The sequence below is a fragment of the Somniosus microcephalus genome, chromosome 7, assembly GCF_052327205.1.
Source record: "Somniosus microcephalus isolate GS21.2 chromosome 7, FLI_Smic_1.0, whole genome shotgun sequence".
Lineage (NCBI taxonomy): Eukaryota > Metazoa > Chordata > Chondrichthyes > Squaliformes > Somniosidae > Somniosus > Somniosus microcephalus.
The window spans coordinates 202600490-202621020 of record NC_140993.1 but is presented as its reverse complement, the minus strand read 5'-3'; the positions used below and the strand labels follow the sequence as shown (position 1 = coordinate 202621020).

At 48.5% G+C, this 20531-nt stretch overlaps 1 protein-coding gene across 5 annotated transcripts in view; it reads left to right on the top strand.

Moving 5' to 3' along the window:
• The window catches only part of LOC147115087 (collagen alpha-1(XV) chain-like), a 483626-nt gene that overhangs the window by 427668 nt on the left and 35427 nt on the right, over positions 1-20531 (top strand). For 4 of the 5 annotated variants that reach the window (XM_085993355.1, XM_085993353.1, XM_085993352.1 and 1 more), the window contains 5 exons: positions 6560-6628; positions 6776-6817; positions 8343-8385; positions 19728-19817; positions 20458-20486. In XM_085993355.1, coding sequence (XP_085849481.1) covers positions 6560-6628; positions 6776-6817; positions 8343-8385; positions 19728-19817; positions 20458-20486 — 273 coding nt within the window. The remainder of the gene's footprint in view (positions 1-6559; positions 6629-6775; positions 6818-8342; positions 8386-19727; positions 19818-20457; positions 20487-20531) is intronic. The other variant, XM_085993354.1, reaches the window with a different exon arrangement.

Below are 20531 nucleotides of genomic sequence, written 5' to 3'. Positions count from 1 at the left end.
AGCACGTTCGACAGAGAGCTCCTGGCCCTGTTCCTGGCAATCCAGCACTTCCGTTTCCTCCTGGAAGGCCGGCCGTTCACCGCATTCGTGGACCACAAGCCGCTCACTTTCGCCATGGCCAAAGTAACCGAACCCTGGTCCGCGCGCCAACAGCGCCAACTCAACTTCATCTCGGAGTTCACCACGGACATCCACCACGTCGCCGGCAAGGACAATTTGGTGGCCGACTGCCTCTCAAGACCCTCGCTCCATGCAGTGCACCTGGGCGTCGACTACGCCAGCATGGCGAGAGACCAGGCCGCCGACGCGGAGATCCAGGCCCTTAGGACTTCAACTACCAGCCTCACCCTGGCCGACATCCACTTCCACGCAGCCGGCACAACCCTCCTGTGCGACGTCTCAGTCCCCTCGCCTAGGCCGGTCGTCCCATCCGCCTGGCGCAAGCGAGTTTTCGACATCATCCACGGCCTCTCACATCCAGGGATGCGTGCGTCTCAGAAACTTATGTCCGCCAAGTTCATCTGGCCTGGACTCCACAAGGATGTGAGAGACTGGACCAACACATGCGTGGCGTGTCAGCGCGCTAAAGTCCAGCAGCACACCAAGGCGCCATTGGAGTGTTTCCCGGTGCCCGAGAGGCGTTTTGACCACGTCCACGTCGATCTGGTAGGCCCCTTGCCGCCGTCGCACGGTTTTACACACCTGCTCACGATCGTCGACCGCACCACCAGATGGCCTGAGGTGGTTCCCCTCGCCTCCACCACCATGACCGATGTCGCGCGAGCATTCGTCTCGACATGGGTGGCCCAGTTCGGCGTGCCGACCGACATACCCTCGGACAGAGGCCCCCAGTTCACCTCCCACTTGTGGAATGCCATCACCGCCGGCCTCGGCACCAGGTTCACAGAAATCACAGAAACCCCACAGTGCAGATAGAGGCCATTTCGGCCCATCGAGCCTGCACCGACACATATCCCACCCGATCCCCGTAAACCCCTACACCAACACATATCCCACCCTATCCCCGTAACCCCACGTATTTAATCCCCCTAACACTAAGGGTCAATTTATCATAGCCAATCAACCTAACCCGCACATCTTTGGACTGTGGGAGGAAACTGGAGCACCCGGAGGAAACCCACGCAAACACGGGGAGAATGTGCAAACTCCACACAGACAGTCACCCGAGGCCGGATTCGAACCCGGGTCCCTGGCGCTGTGAGGCAACAGTGCTAACCACTATGCCTACCACCCGCAGGCCAACGGGCTCTGCGAGCGCTTTCATCGTTCTTTGAAAGCCTCCCTCCGCGCCAGCCTGGCCGACACCAGCTGGATCGACAAACTACCCTGGGTTCTCCTGGAAGAAGACCTCCGTGCCTCCGCGGCCGAGATGGTCTACGGCCAACCGCTCAGAGTACCAGGCGACTTCCTCCCCCTGACAACGGAGCCGTGGTCGGCCGCCAGACAGCTTTCCCTGCACCAGGACGCGGCCCAGCAATTCTGTCCAGTGCCCACTTCGCAACACGGCCCGCAGCCGTCCTACGTGCCTCGAGACTTACCACATGCGGAGTTCGTCTTCGTGCGCCGGGACGCGCACAGAGGCCCGCTGCAGGCACCATACACCGGCCCCTTCCCAGTATTGGAGACGGGGGACAAAGCTTTTCTTATCGACGTCGGCAGGAAGCCGGACCTTATTTCAGTAGACCGCCTCAAACCGGCGCACCTGGACCTCAGCTTCCCGTTTCGGCCGGCTCTTCCCCCATGGCGGGGCAGACCTCCCGCGTTGGCGGCGGCCCCACAAGAGGACCAAGACACGCCAGAACCTTACTTCCCGGCCACCGCCCCACCTTCGCCGGCAGCCCGTCCAGCCAGCCCACCGGCAGACCAGCCGCCAGATCAGCCGACGAACCAACCGGCCGACCTCCCAGACAGCCCTCCTCACACGCCAGATGGCTACTACAGCCGCTACGGCCGCTTGGTCAAACCTCCGCAGAGACTGACTTTTACAGTTAACGAGGATTCTGGGGGGGCGTATGTGGCATTGCCACATTGGGGAAACACTGTGTGTATGTAGATAAACCTGTATAATCCCCTTTTAACTGCTGTATTCCCCTCCCGCCGCAAGACAGTTGCAAGCTGAGAGGAATAAGGCACGTTCAGACTTGCCTGCTGCTGAGAGAAGGAAAACCAATCAGGTTCCAGCAGGTGACCAATCCGTGAGTCATCACAGGTTCGTGGGCTTCACGAATTCAGTACTGTATTGTGAGAGTTGGAGTAAAGACCTATTTCTTGTAGCTCGCTGTGTTGCCTATTTATTTACGCGGGAGACCGTAGTTCCCCCACAGATTGATGAATAAAGTTGGATTGGAATGTTTCTTTTGTGGTGGCTTTTCTTTCAGCATTGTAGGCAAGTGGATGCTGTGATTGTCAGTAACAGAGGGAAGGTTAGATGTGGGACTATTGTTGAATGGGGAATTGGGGATGTGGTCACTGGTACCGCAGTCGGATGTGTCAATCACGGATAGCCCAGGCAGAAAGGGGCTGTCTGGGTTGCCTCCTCCTCTTCCTCTTCCTCCTCCACCACCTCCTCCTCTTCCTCCTCCTCCTCAGCTGGTCACCATATGCCTGGTGGCAAGGGCTGTGCCCGCATGATGGTGAAGTTGTGGAGCATGCAGCAAACCACGACAAATCTTAAGACTTGTTCTGATCAGTACTGCAGGGCTCCTCCAGAGAGGTCCGGGCAGCGGAAGAGTTGTTTAAAGACACCAATGGTCTGCTCTATCCATGTGGCCGCTCTCATTGTACGCATGCTGCCCACATGTGGTTGGGTTGCGGGGCCGAGTCATGAGCCAGGTGGTCAGTGGATGGCCCTGTTGTACAGCAGCCACCCTCTGGTTTGTCGTGGTGGCTCAAAGACTGAGGGGACAGCGGACTGGCGCAGAATGTAAGCATCATGATTGCTGCCAGGATACCTGGCACTCACCATCATGATGTGCTGAGCAAGGTTACACACCAGCTGGGGAATTGCGGTTGTGTTCACCTGGGCAGAAAGGGGCTGTCTGGATTGCTTCCTCCCTTACGCTTCCTCTTCTGCTGCTTCCTCTTCCTCCTCCTTTTCTGCTTCCTCCTCCTCCTTTTCTTCTTCCTCCTTGTCCTCCTCAGCTGTTCGCCATATGCCTGGTGGCAAGGGCTGTGCCCTTATGATGGCGATGTTGTGGAGCATGCAGTCCATTACTAATCTTGAGTCGTGTTTTGGTGAGTACTGCAGGGCTACTCCAGAGCGGTCCAGGCAGCAGAAGAGTTGTTTAATGATGCCAGTGGTCTGCTCTATCTGTGGCAGCATGGCTCTCGTTGTACGCATGCTGCCTTTGTGTGGTTGGGTTGCAGAGCAGAGTCATGAGCAGGTGGTCAGTGGATAGCCCTTGTTGCCCAGTAGCCACCCTCTGGTTTGCCATGGTGGTTCAAAGACTGAGGGAACAGTGTGTTGTTGCAGAATGAAAGCATCATGACTGCTGCCAGAATACCGGGCATTCAACACTATGATGTGCTGAGCATGGTCACACACCAACTGCAAATTCAGCGAGTGGTAACTTTTGCGGTTGCGGTACATCTCAGCATTTAGATACAGTGCCCACAAAGCGACATACCTGCAGTCGATGGCACTCTGCAGCATGGGGAAGCCCACTATCCTGGCAAAGCCACGGGCATGCTCCACCTGCTTCTCTCTGGTCAGAGAGAAGACAATGAAGTCCCCTCCCCTAGCATAAAGAGCAGCAGTGGGCGGCGAACTGGGAGATGTTACAGATGTCACCTGCTCCAGCTTGGAAGGATTCCGGCACAAAGAAATTCAGGGCCACAGTCACCTTCACAGCCACTGGCAGCGCTGTCCTTGCCCTGATGTGAGGCTGCAGGTCTGGTTGCAAGAGGTGGCAAAGTTCTGTGAGCACCTTCTTCGCAGACACCTCACACACTGCTCCTGGCTCCTTCTCCCTCTCCTCCACCTCCTCCCTCTGCGAGCTGCTTTTCCTCTTCTTCGTGCCTCTGCTCCATCTCCCTGTCATGCTGCAGGCCAAGGGGGATGATAACTAGACCACCCATGACTGGGAGCAAGGGGTCTAACCAGAACCCTTGAAGTCAGAAGCAAGGCCTTCTCCACTTGCAGCACCACTCCCTGTCACCTGGCCAACTTTAAACAACTCTAGAAAGCTCCAAACACTCCCACAAACTTAAACAGAGCCAGTAGAAATTAATCAGCAACTGACCTGAGAGTGGTTGATGATCTCTTTAATTATCGTTGGTAGGGGGTCCTTGCAGCTGCTGAACACATGTTCAGCTGTGCACAGTTAACACAGGACATTACTTCCAGCGTTGAGGATGAAAATGGCAGTGATGGGGCCAAATTAGTGTTGCTCGCTGATTGATGTCACGGTCTGCCTACTCTACATACTTCTGGCTCTTCCTCCCAGTGCCGACGCTACCTCCCTCACCAAGATGTGCAAGGCCTGCACCAGAATTGTGCTCGTGCAGTTCGGACATAATTTTCGACCCAAAACGGCACCCGTAGCACCAAAACAACAGGTGCTACACAATCAAATTTTTAGCCCTTTCTATGGCCTAGAAATTGCTTACCTTTGCGCCAGCCGTTAATGCTGGTTTTCTGGGAAAAAATAGTAGCTGCCTCAGTTCCGGCTGCTTCTGGCGCCAGACACGGCGGCCGCCATTTTGGTAAGGGTCATCGCGCTGGTCAGGATATCCAGGATGGAATTATCCGCCTACGGTACCAGTAACCACAACCCCAATTCCCCTTTCAGTACTTCTCCCACACCTTATCTTCGCTCTGTTTCTGACCATTAGAGTGTCCTCTTGGCCAGAATGCTGAAATAAAAGCCGCCACAAAGCAAACTTACCAATCCAAATTTATACATCTATCCATCCAATATTACATCAAAAAATCAACTAATCACCCCTGTGCATTCCCTTAGTGACTGTCTTGTGTGTGCCTTTGCCTATCCTAGTGATGTCACGCAGTGCTACCCCAGTGGCTGCAGCATCGCTGGTGGAAGGCTGCTGACTTTCAGTGGGGGCACAGCAGTTGGCCTTGCAGGACGACCTCGAGGAGCTGGTGGCTGGGAGTGTCAAAGCGAGTGACGGTGTTTCTTCTTCTTCTTCACTCTCCTCTCCCTCTTCTTGGTCAACCACGGGCTGGATGGGCTGCATTTCTTGGGTGTGTGAAATGAGGAAGGCACAAGGGTGGAGTTGTGGTGAGGGGAGGGCGGGAAAGCAAGATCTGCATGCTTACACCATGCGCACCTTGTAAATCAGAAGATAAAGTGGGATGTGAGAAGGAGGATAACGTATGAGGATACCAGCATCTTGTATCCTTTCAGCCCCACTGCTGGCCAAGGGCTCAGCCATGCCCCTACCAACAATGCCCAGCACCGTCTCCTTCAAGGGGGTGAGGTGAAGCTAGGAATGGGAGGTGTGCCTTGTGTTTGGTACAGATTGTTGGTAGGTGAGTGATGGGGCAGGGGGTTGTGCAATGAGCAGTGTGTGAGATTAGTGATGCATTTGGTAGGAGATGGCTTTTGAAGATGCATTCACTGATCTTGACCACTGTTCTGAGGTCATGAAGCTTCTTTGAACACAGGAACCTGGTCTTGGGGGTGACACTGCTGGTAGTGATGGTCTCAGTGATCTGGCCCCACATGGTTCTTTCTGGAGGGCCTCCTGGCCCATGTGGGTAGAGGACCTCTCTTGCAGTGTTGACCCCCCTGCACAAAGCTGGAGTGCTGTGTGAGAGACCCTGGGACAGGCTAGCGTTAAAAGAATGCTGCCTCGCTTCAGGAATGCTTCAGCCCCGCTACATTGGGCCTCCTGCTGAGACTACCACCCGAAACAGGGTGTTGCACTGCAGGTTTTACGCTGCGCTAATGTAAATCAGCTGGCAGCACCAAAATATGGGTGCTGCCTGTGCTCTTATTGTGGGCGGCTGTTAACTTCAGCCCGCGGTGGCAGGTTTCCAGCCTACTCAAATTTCTAGGCCATAACATTTATATTTTAGTGTAATGCTTGGTTTTACTGAATATCAAGATAGTTCTTGTTGGTTTACAATATGTCCTGTATTGATACTGCGTTTTGGTTGGTTATGTGTCTTGGAGTAATGTGTGTTTGTTTACTATATGTCCTGTAGTAATACTGTTTGTTGGTTGGTTATGTGTCCTGTATAATACTGTTTGTTGGTTGGTTATATGTCCTGTATTAACACTGTGTGTTGGTTTACTATATGTCCTGTAGTAATACTGTTTGTTGGTTGGTTATATGTCCTGTATTAACACTGTGTGTTGGTTTACTATATGTCCTGTATTAATACTGTTTGTTGGTTGGTTATGTGTCCTGTAGTAATACTGTTTGTTGCTTTTATCAATAATTGGGTTTCATTCAATGCCCTCTATGATTTTTGTAGACTTGGCCTAGAAATGAGGGGGAAAACCGCACTGGTTAGAAAGCTCACAAAACAGAAAGGATAACTGAAAAATGAATGATCTATGTCCATTTTTAGGGCCCTGCTGGATTACCAGGACCTCCGGGACCTCCAGGACCTCCTGGTCGAATCCTCAATATAAAAGGAGTAAGTTATTTGTATGTATTATAGATTGCTCATCATTCTTTTAACTGCTCTTTGCCTTCGTAGACTTTTACTTTTTTTATCATCTATATGTGTTTCATTATGTACTTGTTTTTATTTACCAATTCATTTTCCTCCAACTTTGAATAGACAGTTTTTCCAGTTCCTCCCAGACCTCACTGCAAAATGCCTGTAAGTTTAATGAAGAACGACCTGATCACACACTGTAATTTAAAGCTGGTATTTAAGATCTCATTTGACAAATGGAAACCCAACAGGTTGATAACTCACCCATGATCTTGTGCTTTCTTCTCTGTTTAATATACCTGTCTTAAAGCCTCTTTCTTTCTGCCTGTGCTTGTCTTGAATGCTATGACTTACACCTTAACGCTTTGAAAGTAAGTATTTTTTTCTTATTAAAAATTACATCAAGCCTTAAATAAGTAATTGCAGTGGGCTGAGCTCAGATTTGATGTCTTGTACCTTAACACAATAATGAAGAGTTGAACACCATGGGGTAATTTTACTGTCTTGTGAGGCTGGTAGCATAGTCTTATAAAATGGGCCCTCAGGAGATAATGATCTGACTGGGGTGCTTTACGTTTCCCAGATCAGATTAATAGGCTCTGCATGTATTGCATTGGCATTTATATTACATATATATTATTAATCTGTCATCTGACGCTCTTGTTTTCTGACTTAACAACCAAAATGAGCTGTTGCATAATAACAGAGTTTGATGTAAATGTTTGGTTCACAAACCCCTGTAGGTCCAATGACTGGGTTGGCAGCATTGTGAGCTCACTGGTGATGCTTGCTCCATTTTGAAAGTGACTCGTGTCTCTTTCAGTCATTCATAAAATCTTACCACACAGAAGGAAGCCATTCAGCCCATTGTGCCTGTGCCGGATTTGAAAGAGCTATCCAATTACTCCCACTCCCCTGCTCTTTCCCCATAGCCCTACAAATTTTTCCTTTTCTCAGTAGGGTCTTTTGAGATCACCCATAATCCCAGTGATGTTGTAGCCAACAGACTTACTATCACAAATTATTCACAATGTACTCACTACAATCTTCCTGCTGATGCAGTTCAGCGTGAGAGACAGAACGGGAGCAATTTTCAGAGGCTCTGCTTTATCAGAAATGTGAAAAACCTTGTCAATGGACCTTGAACAAGAGCATGAAATGTAAAAAAAGATGTTTCTGGCATGATGCATGGCATTGGTAAGGTGGTTTATTGTTTTGTGTGATGTGATGACTAAGAGTGCACACCACTGCTGAATTATGACAGGAGCTGTATATTGTGCACTTTCTGGTACATAGAAATATGTCATAAAGCAGAGTCTAGATAAACACATACTTGATCTAGTAACTCCCTAGGGCCTCCTATTGCACAGAAGTTCTCAATTAAGAAAAGTGTTTCTCATTAAACTGTGTGTTTATCAAGATTCAACTGTCTGAGCCTAAATTTGCATACAAAAGCAATCTCTCCTTGTGTTTATGCTATTTTTAAACTATTATAAGTAAATCAGTTCTGAATTTCCAGGTTATTTTGTTAATACAGGGTTTAGATTCTTTAGTGCAAAATAAGGTGTAATTAGCCCTATTAGTGATGTTTTTGGAGACCCTGATTTTCCAAGTGTGTTTGCAAACTGGTCCTGTGGTGTGATAGTTTGCCTTCACTGGCATCTGTTCTCTTCCTCCCTTTTTCCATTAGGTAAATGGTCAGTTGGGACAGCAAGTGGACTATAGCTTCCTGGGTAAGGCATCTTTTCACCTTTGTGCTCAGCTTTGCAATTACTGTATTAAATTGACTTCTATCAAATGAAATGGATGTGGTTTCATTCACGTGAGATCAAGCACTTTCCTCATCCATACAGCATGGTTTCAGCCTGAAGGACCTTTTGGGTCTTGTTCATCTATCACCTATCATCGACAATACTCAACTCCATCCTGCTTCATCTTATAACGTCTCAGTTTTTCATTTGCCCCACCTACCTCTTTGTTCCACTTCCATTCATGCCTGGGGACATTCACTAAGATCAGGAAACCGAACATTATAAATATAGATACCATACAGGGACGAAGATTGTTATAACCATTGGCCCGGATGTGGGATAGAATGGTTGAGATGTAGAGTAGATGCCCGGGGAAGGTAGTTGTTTTAGGGTCAATTAACACCTTTGGTAGAAAGCTGGATCAATATATGTTGAGAATGGTGACAAAGATACAACAGCGCTGCTTATTTTTGTAGGGGAGATTAAAGAGGAGCTTAGCCCCATTGAAGTAGTAGCTCAATAGGTAGTTGGGCAGGCATCTATAATAGAATCATTATACATGGAATCTAAATCTAACAAACTCATTGCGCTATGGGTGGAATGGCTTGATGGACTCTGGATGGAGTGAGCGTAAGAAACTCTGGATGGAGTAAGCTTGATGAGCTCTGAATGGAGTGGTCTTGATGGGCTCTGGATGGAGTGGTCTTGATGGGCTCTGAATGGATTGGTCTTGATGGGCTCTGTACCTTGCAGGCTCACTTGGCTCTGAGTGGAGAAGGCTCGATGGATTTAGGATAGATTAGGCTCAGTGAGCTCTGAATGTAGAGGGGACTATGGGCTTGAGATGGGGTGGATTCAATGGGCTGAGTGCTTCTTTTTCACTCATGTAAACATGCAAACATATGAAAATGGTCAGGAAAATACCAGCTAGTGCATTAAGCCTGTCCTGTACAGTCATGGTACAACTTATACTCCCAATGACCCCTATCCCTCCCCTCCCCAAACCAGCCTCACAATCTCCTGGGAGAAGCCACAAGAAAAGGATAAACCCCTCCAGGCTTCCATTTGATGATCAGGTTGTTGAAAGGACTAACCTGGCCAAGCAGAGTGGTGAAGATCCTTAGCAGCTGAGAAAGGGTCCATTTTTGAAGTCTATAATGCAAATAGAAGAGGTTTGATCAGTAGTGCCAAGACCATAACTAGAGCACACAAGGCTGTCTTGCAACTCACTAAGAGTCCACAAGGCCACCAAGTCAGTTACTTTTTATCCTTGAGTGTCTAGATTTGTGACGGGCACTTGGAAAGTTAAACTTGCATTTATAAAGCAGCTTTAATACAGAAAAACATCCCTAGGCACTTCACACAGACAAATAAAGATAAAAATGGACAAAAAGCCGAGGAAGGAGATGTTAGGAGGGGTGACCAAAGGTTTGTTCAAAGAGGAGCAAAGGCGCATGATGTTACATGATGTAAGAAGGCAGCCTTTGTGATGGAGAAACTACGGGGTTGAACGCTCAGTCCGTGGTCAAGTAGGACATGGAGGTTGCAAATAGTCTGGTTCATCCTGAGACAGTGGCCAGAGTGGGGGGAGGGGGATGCAGAATTAAGTCAGTGGAAAGGGGATTGATTATGGCGGGTGACCAAGATGATAGCTTAGGTTTTTCCAGTCTCTAACTTGAGGAAATTGTGGCGCTTATAAGACTGGATGCTGGATAAGCAGACTGATAGAATAGAGAAAGTGGAATGTTCCAGAGAGGTGAAGAGGTAGAGCTGGGTGTCGTCAGCATATTTGGGGGATGCTGACTGCTTGTCGGCAGATGATGTCACCAGGGGCACCATGCAGATCAGGAAGAGAAGAGGGCCAAGAACAGATCCTTGGGGGACTCCAAAGGTAACGGTGCAGGGTCAGGAAGAGAAGCCATTGCTGGAGATGCTCTAGGATCGGATAGGTAAGAGGGCAATCACACTGCGCTAGACAATGACAGAGAGGTGTTGGAGTAGGATGTTGTGGTCGACCATGTCAAAGGCTGCAGAGAGCTCAAGCAGGACCAGGAGGGTTAATGCATCATAGTTACAGAGGATGTCATTTATGATTTTGGTTAGGGCCATTTTGGTGCTGTAACAGGGCAGAAAGCTGATTGCAGAATTGAAGCATGGAGTTGTGAGATTTGGGAAGTGAAAGAGGGGCTCAGAGAAAAAGAAAGGGAGGTAGAACTAATGGGCTCAGTTCCAGAGTGGCAGCCAAAAGGTCCATTTGGGCACAGAGGGAATTCAGGTTACATAAGTATGGAAGAGATTATGAGAGAGACATGTTCTGGTTATAAACAAGAGGACAGGGACGAGATTATATGAAAGAGTCCAAGTTATTGGTCTGAGGTCCTGTGGTGAGAAGAAGTTGACTTGTAGAAAGGCTGGAGTCAACTTGGAGCATCCGCAAACCAGTGTCCAGGTTTGAAGACAGTGTGGAAAGTGAATGGATTCAGCAGCCAGTCGAACGGCAAAATATCAGTGGGTTTGCTGCTGGAAGTTGTCCAGTGGAATCGGAGGGCCAAAGAGGAGTGGAAAGATGCGTAGTGACCTCGGATTTTAGCAGTGCACACCAGTGCATTAGGTATACCAACAGAGGAGTGAGGAGCAGTGGGAGTGAAACCCAAGGGCCAAGAGCATCTAAGTCCAGGGGAGGGTACAAGGTAAATCAACAGGATCAGTGTAGACGAAGGAACTGGTCTGAGGAACAAGAGCAAGTTTGGGAGCAGCAGGAGCTTGAGGTCTGAGCCAGTCCAGCGAAAGAAGGACGAGTGTTGAAGATCAGGGTCAGTGGCCATGGGAAGCAAGCGAACAGCAGCAAAGCAGAGATTAATTCAGCATGAATCTCGAGCAGGGTGGGAACCAGCAGGAATGGATTAGAATTAGAGCAGGCTAGAATGGAAAGTCCCAGCGGAGGAGCAGAAACCTTAGCCAGCAGAGGCAGGTCGGGTACTGGAATTGAGGTAGTCCAGCAGAGAATACAATCTCCATAGAAAATGGCGGTGAAGGTGGAGGCCACAGAAGCCAGCAGAGAAATGGACGTCAGCCCAGGAGAAAGTGGATTTCTGTCCAGGACCAAACATAGCTGAGAAGCCAAAGGTGCATTGAGGTAGAGTCCTGAAGCTCAACAGGTGGGCAGTGTAGGCTGGAACAAGTTCCCTTAACCTGAAGATATTGAGTGGAAGAGCTGAGTCACGGAAGCCAAGGCAGTGTAGTCTAGCAGAGCAGCTGATGGTGGAGGAATCCAAGAAATCAAATATGAGCCAAGTCATGATTGAAAAAAGCAGAGTAAAAACGTGGAGGCCTATGTCAGACAAATTTAAATCTCGTGGGGGTTGAAATTTCTTACGCTTGATCTTTATTTGGCCTGAGTGGTTAATGAACTTCATACCTCAGTGATTGATCCACCTTGTTTTGTTTGGCAGACGGACAAAGCAGTTACAAAATCACATACGCCAGTTGTTTTGCCTAAAACTAAATCTGAGTTTCACTTATCTTAGGAAATGTTATCTGTTACTGCAGGTTTCTGTCAAAGGAGGTGTCAGCTTGTTAAAAGCTGGAATATGTAACCAGAACAGTGGACTACAGGTTGCCAGAGGCTATGATCTTACAATGTATTGGTCGGACTACACCTGGAGCATTGTGTTCGGTTCTAGCCATTGTAGCACAAAAAATGAATAGTAGGTGCATTGAACAGGGTGCAGAGAAGAGCAACGAGAACAATTCCAAATGCAAAGAGAAGCTCTGAAGAAAGATTAGAGAGACAAAGGTCTCGATTTTACCAGCCCTTTGGAGGCGGGTCAGGTGGTAAAATGGCTAAAAATGGCGGCGGATTCCGATTCCGCCGTCAACCTGCCTCCGTGCAACTTTTCCAAAGGCGGGCTTGCAGACTCCCGTTCGGTCCCACCACGGCCCTTAAGGCAGTTAACTGGTTGTTAATCCTATTTTGCCTGCCCTTTTAAATTTTACCGTATTTTCAGCGTGTTCTACGCCGTTCCCAAACCACGCCAGCTAATGTGTCGGGTTCACAAGTGGCTGGCTTCTTGACAGCTGCAGCTCCAGCATAAAAACGGAGCTCTCAACAAGGATCAGTTGCAGGTGGCAGAACTTTGTTTTTTCAGGTCTTGGAAAACGTTTTGCAGGTCTACTGATCTTGGAAGTGGTGAGGCTGAGATCCATCTCCACTGTCACCTCCTGGGAAACCCCTCTCCCCACATTGACTGAGCGCTTCTTCAACGGAAATATCTACCAGCAGCATGGGAACCATTTATTTCCTTTCATCCTGGTCCTCAGGTTCGGAGCAGCAGAACCAGGCACAATAGCAGGAGCGCCAACCTCCTGCTCAGCCACCTGATGGTGCACAGGGCAGAAGGCGTCAGCGCAGGGCTGCAGGAGATACCCCCAACACAGGGTTTACAGGCCGAGGATGACCTTCCTCAACATGAGTGAGCAGAAGTGCCAAAGGAAGCTGAGACTTTCGCGAGAGGTAGTTGCTGACATCTGCGCAATGCTGCACCAACACCTGGAGCCATGAGGAGCGGGTGGACACCCCTTACCAGTGGCTGTCAAAGTCACCACCGCCCTCAACTTTTTTGCTTCAGGGTCCTTCCAGGGATCATCAGCAGACATCAGCGGCATCTCCCAGTCGACCATTCTCGTTGCTCTTCTCTGCACCCTGTTCAATGCACCTACTATTCATTTTTTGTGCTACAATGGCTAGAACCGAACACAATGCTCCAGGTGTAGTCCGACCAATACATTGTAGGATCATAGCATAACCTCTGGCAACCTGTAGTCCACTGTTCTGGTTACATATTCCAGCTTTTAACAAGCTGACACCTCCTTTGACAGAAACCTGCAGTAACAGATAACATTTCCTAAGATAAGTGAAACTCAGATTTAGTTTTAGGCAAAACAACTGGCGTATGTGATTTTGTAACTGCTTTGTCCGTCTGCCAAACAAAGCAAGATGGATCAACCACTAAGGTATGAAGTTCATTAACCACTCAGGCCAAATAAAGATCAAGCGTAAGAAATTTCAACCCCCACGAGATTTAAATTTGTCTGACATAGGCCTCCACGTTTTTACTCTGCTTTTTTCAATCATGACTTGGCTCATATTTGATTTCCTGGATTCCTCTACCATCAGCTGCTCTGCTAGACTACACTGCCTTGGTTTCCGTGACTCAGCTCTTCCACTCAATATCTTCAGGTTAAGGGAACTTGTTCCAGCCTACACTGCCCACCTGTTGAGCTTCAGGACTCTACCTCAATGCACCTTTGGCTTCTCAGCTATGTTTGGTCCTGGACAGAAATCCACTTTCTCCTGGGCTGACGTCCATTTCTCTGCTGGCTTCTGTGGCCTCCACCTTCACCGCCATTTTCTATGGAGATTGTATTCTCTGCTGGACTACCTCAATTCCAGTACCCGACCCGCCTCTGCTGGCTAAGGTTTCTGCTCCTCCGCTGGGACTTTCCATTCTAGCCTGCTCTAATTCTAATCCATTCCTGCTGGTTCCCACCCTGCTCGAGATTCATGCTGAATTAATCTCTGCTTTGCTGCTGTTCGCTTGCTTCCCATGGCCACTGACCCTGATCTTCAACACTCGTCCTTCTTTCGCTGGACTGGCACACACTTGCATCACGCAGGTAACCAATGCCCTCTTGGCCAAGACGCACAATTACATCCACTTCTCCACGGATGAGGCAAGTGTAACCGCACGTGTGGTTGGCTTTGCAAATGTGGCAGGTCTGCCAAGGGTGCAGGGCATCGTAGACTGCACACATGTGGCCCTTAGGGCACCCCATCACAACCCTGCTGTTTTTGTCAAGCGCAAGGGCTTCCACTCCCTCAACGTGCAGCTGGTGTGTAACCACAGGAAGGACATTTTGCATGTTTGCGCGAAGTACCCTGGCAGTTGTCATGACTCGTTCATCCTGCGCCAGTCTAGTGTGCCTCCGCTCTTCAATCCAACTTTCTGGATGGCTACTTGGAGACAAAGGTTATCCCCTGAAGACGTGGCTGCTGACACCATTGAGGAGGCCATCGAAGTGCTACAATGCCAGCCACATTTCCACCAGATCCATTATCGAGCAAACCATCGGCTTGCTGAAGATGCGATTCAGATGCCTTGATAGATCAGGTGGAGCCCTTTAGTATTCAGCAGCCAGGATCTCCAGAATTGTTGTGGTCTGCTGTGCACTGCACAACATCGCACAGCATCGTAGCTTGCAGCTGCCTGAGGAACAAGTGGCTCAGTGCACAACCTCCTCAGATGAGGAGGAGGAGGAGGAGGGTGTTGCGGAGGCGGATGCGCCAGTACCAGCAGCACGTGAGCACATTGCTGCCCATGATGCAAGGGATGCACTAATTTTTGCCAGGTTCGCTTAAGCAGACGAATCAAACAAATGTGGCTGGCACCTTCTTAACACACCTGTGGGTTCCTATCACTCTCACCACCATCATTACAAAGTCGCCCCTGAGCCCTCAATGTGGAACTTCCATTTCCGAGATCACATAGGCCAGAACTTCAACTGTTTGCCATCACTTCTGTTTAATCCACTCAAAAAAGGGTGACAATGTCAAATATTAAAGAAAACAGTAGACAACAGAACAGAACACCCAGGTGACTACCCTTGTGACTAATTGTGCTTTATCTTCCTCTTACGCGTGCTTCTATGTGGTGCCTCCCCTGTGGCTTCAGCAGATGTGGAGGTACCTTGCTCACTTTCATGCTGCTCCTGGTTCGACACCTTTGGCAGGCGTCCTCTGGGTTTGCGAGCCTGTGAGGGCTCGTCAACTGTCTGCTCCTCCTGCGTCTGTGCAGGGGCTGAGACGTCCATCTCAGTTGGGTGAGGACTCTGGTGGGGCTCTTACCAAGGGCTACTCAGTGGTATGGGAGTGTGAGCGCTTGGAGAGGAGCCCCCACTTCCTTGTTGTCTGCTACCAACATCCCTCTCATGGGTCAGACCCACTTCAGTGCTAGCAAGTGGCTTGACAGCACCTTGCTGCACATCAGGGGGGCCATGAGGACCCGTATCTGCACTGGCAGTCCTACTCAAAAGGACTTCCTGAAGCTCTGGTTTCTCTGCTCAATAGCTGCCCATCGCTCCTCCAGAGATGTAAGTCTATTCTGAACATTCACTATGTTTTCCTGACTCTGGTGACTTATTTCCTCCATGGTCGTAGCCAGCCTTTCCACGGAGGTTGCCATCCTTTCCGTGGTGGTGCGTTCATGCGCCATTGCCTCCACAAAGGCACTGCTCATATTAGAGTTGGACTCCTCTATCCTCTCCACACTCGCAGTAACCCTGGAGACAAAACCTGCCAGAGACTCCTGCACTTGTTCCTGGAGTTCCAGCACTGCTCTCTTTCTGGATAGACCCAGAGGCACAGGGTCCACATGCAGCTGAGCAGAGCTGGGAGCACCCTGCGGCCTCCGATGAGGACTCTCCACTGCTGTCCCTGTCTCCACCATCTGCTGATGCTCACTTGTGAGCTTTGATACCCCAGGTGACAACGCTACCCTATCTCCCGAAGGTCCCACCAAGGTGTGTGTTTCTGTGTTGGTGCTATGTGTGCTTAATTTTGCTGACGCTGCGCCCTCAGAGGTCGCAGGTTCCTCTGAGGAGTCTTCTGGCTCAGGCTCTTCCTCCTGGACAGTGGGGGAGGGGGGCTGTCGATGGTCCTGTGGGGGAGTAAAGGCATAAGTTAGACATGTGATATTAACGTAGCATGCACATAGACTTGTGCAGATGATTATAAGTCAATCTGTATGAGCATCAGAAGCCATATCAGTCACTCATGCAAAACTATTCTGTCACCAGCTTGCTCTGCTGCGCCCGTCTGTTCGTCCCCCACTTCCAGATCCTCCTCGGCTCCAACGATCTCTAGGGCCACCTCCTCAGCGCTGGTGAGATGGGCTATTGAGGGTTGCCCTCCTCCTGTCTTCGCCCTTTCCCTCTTATTGTGGGCTCTCTTTTCCTGCAATGAGGGACACAAGTGGAGTTTGAGTGAGAATGATGGAGTGAGTGTAGAGAATCCATAGCATAGATGCTTAGAGGGAGACAAAGATGGAGTGAGGTCCCAATACCAATGGCCCTCCCTGTGTGTTGTTAGTTGTTGTCATTGCATAACAGTGATAGGGAGTGTGAGGGCAGCATAGTCGAATAGTGAAGTGATTGTGTACATAGAGAGAGAGGAATGGTTAAGGGTGCAAGGGATGTAAGGGTAAAGTGGGCTGTGTAGGAGTAGGTTGACAATGCAGAGTGCTGATGCTGAGAGGAGATGGGGAGCAGAATGAGGGTAAAAGTGATGGTATACTCACTTTTCCTGTGCGGACAAAGTCATTGAACTTCTTTCGGCACTGCAGCCAGGTTCTGCTGCACAACGATCTGGAGCTGACCTCCTGAGCCAGTTGCAGCCACACCGCTTTGGTCTGCTGGGGAGATTTTTTCCTCCCAGAGGAAGGAAAGAGAACCTCCTTTTGAGCTCTGGCTCCCTCCACCAGAGCATGGAGGGAGTCATCATCGAAGCGAGGTGAGGCCTTGGGCCTTGAGCTAGACATTTCAGGAGTATCAAACAATTCTTCTTCTTCTTCCCTTCTTAGGCAGTCCCTCAGAACCAAGGATGACTTGCTTCCACATTAAAAATGAACTCGCAGGTGACTGATGAGTCCAATGCGGGACCTACAGTCTCTGTCACAGGTGGGGCAGACGGTGGTTGAAGGGACGGGTGGGTGGGGTGCTTGGGTTGACGTGCGCTGCCTGCGCTTGGCTTCCGCTTGTTCCCGGCGAAGAGACTCGAAGTGTTCGGCGCCTTCCCGGATGCTTCTCCTCCACTTTGTGCGGTCTTGGGCCAGGGATTCCCAGGTGTCGGTGGGGATGTTACACTTTTTCAAGGAGGCTTTGAGGGTGCCCTTGAAACATTTCCTCTGCCCACCTGGGGCTCTCTTGCCGTGCCGGAGCTCCGAGTAGAGTGCTTGTTTTGGGAACCTCGTATCGGGCATGCGGACAATGTGACCCGTCCATCGGAGCTGATTGAGCGTGGTCAGAGCTTCGATGCTGGGGATGTTGGCCTGAGCAAGAACACTGACGTTGGTGCGCCTATCCTGCCAATGGATTTGCAGGATCTTGCGGAGGCAGCGTTGGTGGTACCTCTCCAGTGCTTTGAGGTGCCTGCTGTACATGGTCCATGTCTCTGAGGCATACAGCAGGGCAGGTATCACTGCTGCCCTGTAGACCATGAGCTTAGTGCCGGGTTTGAGGTCCTGGTCTTCAAACACTCTCTTCCTCAGGCGACCGAAGGCTGCACTGGCACACTGAAGGCGGTGTTGGACTTCGTCGTCGACATCTGCCCTTGTTGACAGTAGGCTCCCGAGGTATCAAACAATTAGCAAAGTATTCACTCTGGAAGTACAGAGGTAGAAAATGAACCAAGGCTGCTTGGAGCCCTTAAAAGCAGCTGGATAAATGACATCAGCAGAGGCGAGTTTCAGACCCAAAAGACTAATTGGGCCAGGGGTGCGCACACGCAGGGAATCAATTGCCCAATTAGGACAAAATCGCAAATTTATCCCACCTGACAGCGGAGGCGGGAGCGGGACCCGCCGACCACCTGACCCGCACCCAACCCTCCTCCATTAGTAAAATTGCGGCCACACTGTCTAGTGTGCAGCAGAGACTGTTCTTGTAATCTTATAATGAGTTAAAAGTGTTCCTGTTCTACATAGAGAAACAAAACATTCACCAGTCTAGGCAATTCTTTACTCTTAATAGGAATAAATGTCTGGATTAAACCCATTACTAAAGGAGGGATCAACAAACTGAGTTGCAGAATGTACCTTTCATTCTTCCCTTTAGGAGGGACCATCTTGGGCTGGGATGCTGAAGGTTTCTCTTGACACTGTGAGAGAGCTGAGACAGACTGCTGTTTGTTTTTGACACTATCTGTACAGAAGCAGATTGCAGTAACTTAACATACGTTTACCAGCCATGAATGTCTTGATTCATTCATCCAAGATGACAAGTACTCTAGTGCAACTGTGTTTCGAACTGCCTTTATCATTCAGATTAGAGGGTTCTCTCCCACAATACTTGCACCATTTTGATACATCAGTGGTATGTGGAGGTTGAAAAAGTGAGGAGGGATGGTTAAATTCCCTGGTGTATATATGATCTACTCATACTTTGAATGCAGGGCCTGTACAAACCTGCCCATCTGTTCTCTTTCTCACATGTTGGGACATTGGGTCTTGTGACCATTATCATAAAGATAAAAATGAGAATCTGACTTGTGCGGTCATACATGGCACAAAGTTCTTAAAGTGACAATGTCTCTAGGGTTTTCCTATTTCCCATTGTATTTGATTGTGAAAGCTGTACAACATTTTAAGAATGAGGAAGGCTACACTTAGGGCATTTTAAATGTTTTCAGCAGCAGCAATTTGATTAAAGTATTACAAAAAATACTGCACAAAAATAAATTATGCAGCATAAACTTTATCATGAATAGTAAACCTAATTAAAGTGGTGCGAAGTGTTACGTTAAAATGTGGTGGGCAGTTTCAGTTTGAACAGAGTGTTTAGTCTACTGATTTGTAAAGGTGACCATATTTCTAAGAACTCATTATATATTCAAGGCCATCAATGTCAATGACATCAGTGCTGCAACATCCAAAACAACTGAATAGAGGAACTGAGATTATCAAAGGCTAAGCAGATTGTGTCTGTAAAACTTGTTGGAGCAACGAACCCAGTGACTCATCGTCTGCTGTAAGATAATAATAACCTTATGCCTCAGGAATGTCATTAAGCAACAGCGGAGTTTCCTCACCTCTTATCCAAGTAACCTCTTGCATAGGCCAGCTGCTTTCTGTGACATGTCTACAAGCAAGCATCAGAAAGAACACTCCTGCACGACTCAGTGAGATGACTAATCTCCTAACTGTAGTCATGATGGTTATTGTGTGGGCATGCACAATATACTATAATTCCATGGATTTAAAAGTCAAATGGGCCATCGTATACACTCCTAGCATCCTATCCCCAGTTTTCACAAAACTATCCCATTTCGACAAACTTTCTTTAGACGTGTGTTTCCCTTAAAAATGTATCCATGTGCCTTGCCCCTTTCAGATCAGTACTTATGATATGTGGTGGAAACAACGCATCTGAATAATATTGCACCTTCTGGTTTCGAAACCAGGGTGGAGGTAAACAGTCTTCGAGCAGTTTAGTAGTGATATTGTGTAAAGACTTTCTGAAACGTATAGTAAACAACTTTTCATTTCCCAAAGGGCCAAAGGGGGAGAAAGGTTCTATTGGATTACTTGGATTAAGTGGTGGTAAAGGTGAAAAGGGGGAGCAGGGTATCCCAGGCCTACCAGGTATTGTCCTTTTTTGTTACATTGAATTAGATTTTCCTTTTCTGTATAAAGGATTATAAACTATCCATGGATGGAAATTTGTGGGCTGCAGTCTTCCTCTATGTGCTGCACCATGCGATTGTTTAACAACTAAATGCAAATGAGGAAATTCTGCCCTTTGTGCTGAATAGAACTGAAGGAAATGTTGGAGAATTTGATCCTGCTGGTTTACCATGTTACCTATATCTGTGAACACATTTGATGACAATGATTGTTTCCTTGATTTACACTACCCTGACAATCAACACCTCCCATAGGTGGTGAGGGGATTTATATCACTTGTAATAATACAGGTTAACCTATCAGATGGTTCTGGGTCCGACTGTCTCCCTTTATAAATTGATATAGCACACACAAGCTCGCAGTAAAGAACAAGCTGTGATGTAACAATCACAGTAACAATCACAATAACACACAACCCTGTTTACGCAACTCATAACAAATGTGTTATAGGGAGGCTTTAATGTAATGGTAATGTTATAATTCTGGGGCAGGCTTCACACAAATAGAACTGTGTAATTCTATGTAATAAAGTTTTTATTGATTTTTTTTTTAATTTGGCTAATAAATTTCACTTCAGATTTCAATCTATATTTTTTAGGTTCTTATTCACCATACCTTGGCCTTAAAGTAAGTAGCTATTTGTTTTCCAATGAAATATTAACCACAATTCTG